General features: G+C 67.4%; 1 protein-coding gene across 1 annotated transcript in view; it reads left to right on the top strand.

Moving 5' to 3' along the window:
• ACHE (acetylcholinesterase (Cartwright blood group)) overlaps positions 1 to 2261 on the top strand; it is a 6590-nt gene extending 4329 nt beyond the window's left edge. Inside the window, exon 3 of the mRNA XM_026663282.1 lies at positions 1336 to 2261. Within this exon, the coding sequence (XP_026519067.1) occupies positions 1336 to 1457 (122 nt within the window). The 3' untranslated portion in view covers positions 1458 to 2261. The remainder of the gene's footprint in view (positions 1 to 1335) is intronic.
• The last annotated feature ends 974 nt before the right edge of the window (positions 2262 to 3235 follow it).

Here is a 3235-nt window from a genome sequence, read left to right as displayed (position 1 = left end):
ACTCCCCTCCCAGAGCCGGGGAGAGAACCCAGGAGTCCTGGCTCCCAGCCCACCCCTGATCTAACCCACCAGCCCCCCACTCCCCTCCCAGAGCCGGGGAGAGAACCCAGGAGTCCTGGCTCCCAGCCCCCCCTGCTCTAACCCACCAGCTCCCCCACTGCCCTCCCAGAGCCCGGGAGAGAACCCAGGCGTCCGGGCTCCTGCATTATCCTGTTCAGTCCTTGGATGTCAATCACCTCACGTGAGCCCGACTCAGCCCTACCTGGTCGGGTGGCACTGGATGAGGGTCACGTGTGGGGCGCGTCCTCGGGCCCCGCGGCCGGTCCAGGACATGCCGGGTCTCCGCGACCTGGCCCCTCTGAGAGCGTCTGCTTGGTCCCGGTTAGATTCTGCGTTGCTCCCCAGCACCCCCGGTGCCACGCTCGACCCACGCCGGGGCGGGCCCTGCGGCGTCACTGCCGACAGCTACGGGGGTCACACAAGAGGGGGCCGGGGCTGGCCGACAGGTGGGTTACGACAGAGCAGAGAATTCAAGGCCCCGGGGGTCGGGTGAACAGATCCAAACTGCACTGCGACCCCCAACTGAAGAGAGATTCAGCCCGAGCCACAGTGACCGAGCAGGACCGGGAGCGACTGGCCCCCTCCGGAAAACGAGACAGCCAACCCCGCCCCCAGGCCAGGAGCAAGGACTCACCGGCTCAGGGACAGACTCCAGCCGCCGTGGGCAAAGCCAGAGCCCGAGAGACGCGGCTCGGCCGGCCGGAGGCGCAAGGTGCAGTAGAAGTACGAAACATGGACGTTTCTGCAGCTGTTTGCGGAGGGCCAGCCAGGATGGGGACTCGACAGCAGGTCCCAACACCCCTCCCGGACGGAGACCGGCTGCAGAACTCCGGGGACTGTTTTCCCAGGGCCGTGGAAATAATCGACTCGAACGCCGGAGCGGGCGGCGGCATTCCCGAGACCCCGACGTGCCCCTCGCCATCCCGGAGCGACAGCCCAGGGACCCCGCGTCACGGCAGCCGAACAAGATGGGATTTCGGCCTTGTTCCCAGCAGCCCACGGGCAAGCGGTGGGGCGGAGGCAGCTGAACAGATGGCCAAGAAAACCCAACGGCAGCCAGAGCTGGGGGAGGGAGTGTGGTAAAGGCACAGCTCGGGGGGGCAAACGCCAGCCTGGATCCGGCCCCGAGCGGCTCTCGGTCCCCCGTCTTGTGAGCGGGCCTGGGGGAATTGTTCGGGGAAGGGGGCGGGGGGCTGCTCGGGGGAGGGGCAGGGGGCTCTGGGCCCAGCTCTGAGGGACGCTAACCGCCCCCCTGGGCTCTCTTCCCCCCCACAGATAACATCGAGGAGGCTGAGCGGCAGTGGCGGCTGGAGTTTCACCGCTGGAGCGCGTACATGGGCCACTGGAAAAGCCAGTTCGACCACTACAGCCGACAAGACCGGTGCTCCGAGCTGTGAGGGGGTGGCCCCCTGACAGCCCCCCAACCCCTCACAGCCTCTCCCAACAGCCCCCCAACCGCTCACAGCCCCCCCAACAGCCCCCCACTTCCTCCTGACAGCCCCACACCACTGCTCCAAATGGTGACAGGGCGGCCCCCGACAGCCCCCAACCCCCCACCTCCTCCCAACCCCCCCACAGCCCTCCACCTCCTCCTGACAGCCGCCCACCCCTCACCCCACACCTACCCCCTCCCACCGGACTGTGCAATCTGAGACACCCCCCCCGCCAGTCTAAGGTGTGTGTGTGTTGCCCCCCCCCGTATCTGTATATAACGGTTATTTAAGGGATTTGTGAGAAATAGAAAAATATCTATATTATATATGCAGCACCCCGAGTCGCTGCCCGTGAGCCCTGCGCTGCCCCTGACCCCTCCCCACACTGACCCCCAATGCCCAGCCCCCCAACCCCTTCACGTGCTGTCCCCCCAACCCCCCACCCCTCCGCATACTAACCCCTAACTCCCCAAACACCCCTTCATCCCCCCCAATGTTCCCTCCTGCAGCCCCCCCAATCCCCCCATCTATATTAGCTGGGTCCTACAGCTGCTCCCCCCGACTGTCCCCCAAGTCTCCTGCCCCACCCCCACCCTTGCCCCATGTCAGGGCTCCCCCAGCAGCCCACGACCCCCCCTTCCCTGAAGCCTCAGCGGGAAGCTACATCAACAAGTGGGGGGCTGCTCAGAGCCCCCCCCCAACAACCTGCATGGCCACCGCGCGCAGCCCTCCGGGCCCGACCTGTGTGTGAACCGTCCAATAAAGGAATTAAAGACACAGACTCTGCCTTGGCATGGGGGGCTGCGGGTCGGGAGTGAGGGGCACCGGCAGAGCTGGGGGGGGGCAGGGCCGGGCTAGCAGGGGCTGCGGGTCGGGAGTGAGGGGCACTGGCAGAGCTGGGCGGGGGGCAGGGCCGGGCTAGCAGGGGCTGCGGGTCGGGAGTGAGGGGCGCCGGCAGAGCTGGGGGGGGCAGGGCCGGGCTAGCAGGGGCTGCGGGTCGGGAGTGAGGGGCACCGGCAGGGCTGGGCTGGCAGGGGCTGCGGGTCGGGAGTGAGGGGCACCGGCAGAGCTGGGGGGGCCAGGGCTGGGCTGGCAGGGGACTCAGGGCCGGGTTCATAGAATCATAGACTATCAGGGTTGGAAGGGACCTCAGGAGGTATCTAGTCCAACCCCCTGCTCAAAGCAGGACCAATCCCCAGACAGATTTTTGCCCCAGATCCCTAAATGGCCCCCTCAAGGATTGAACTCACAACCCTGGGTGTAGCAGGCCAGTGCTCAAACCACTGAGCTCCCCCCCCCCAGGGTTAGCTGGCGGGAGGCGATGCTGGGCCCAAGCAGGATCCATTCTCGGGTAAACGCTTCGATCTGCTGGTGACCTTCGCAGTGGCCCTCAGGGCGGCGCTGGGTCCCCGGCCGAGTCCCGTCCCGATCCCCCTTCGACACCCCCCCGCAGCTCCCAGCCCGTCCCCGTCCCGCGCCCTCCGCCTGCCACCGGGGCGTCGGGAACAAACGGTCACATCAAGGGCCGCGTCCCGCCCTGGCACTCGGAGCAGGGTCGCCAACCAAACACCCTAGCCCCGCCCCTGCCCCGAGGCCCCGCCCCTGCCCCTTCTATGAGGCCCCACCCCCACTCACTGCAGCTCCCCTCCCTCTGTCACTTGCTCTTCCCCACTCTCAGTCACTTTCATTGGGCTGGGGCAGGGAGTTGGGGTGCAGGGGGGTGCGGGCTCTGGGGTGGGACC

The sequence above is a fragment of the Terrapene carolina genome, unplaced genomic scaffold (assembly GCF_002925995.2).
Source record: "Terrapene carolina triunguis isolate 2854851 unplaced genomic scaffold, T_m_triunguis-2.0 Scaffold33115, whole genome shotgun sequence".
In the NCBI taxonomy this organism is placed as follows: domain Eukaryota; kingdom Metazoa; phylum Chordata; order Testudines; family Emydidae; genus Terrapene; species Terrapene triunguis.
Note: the sequence above shows the minus strand (reverse complement) of the source record. Positions and strands in the feature narration are given on the sequence as shown.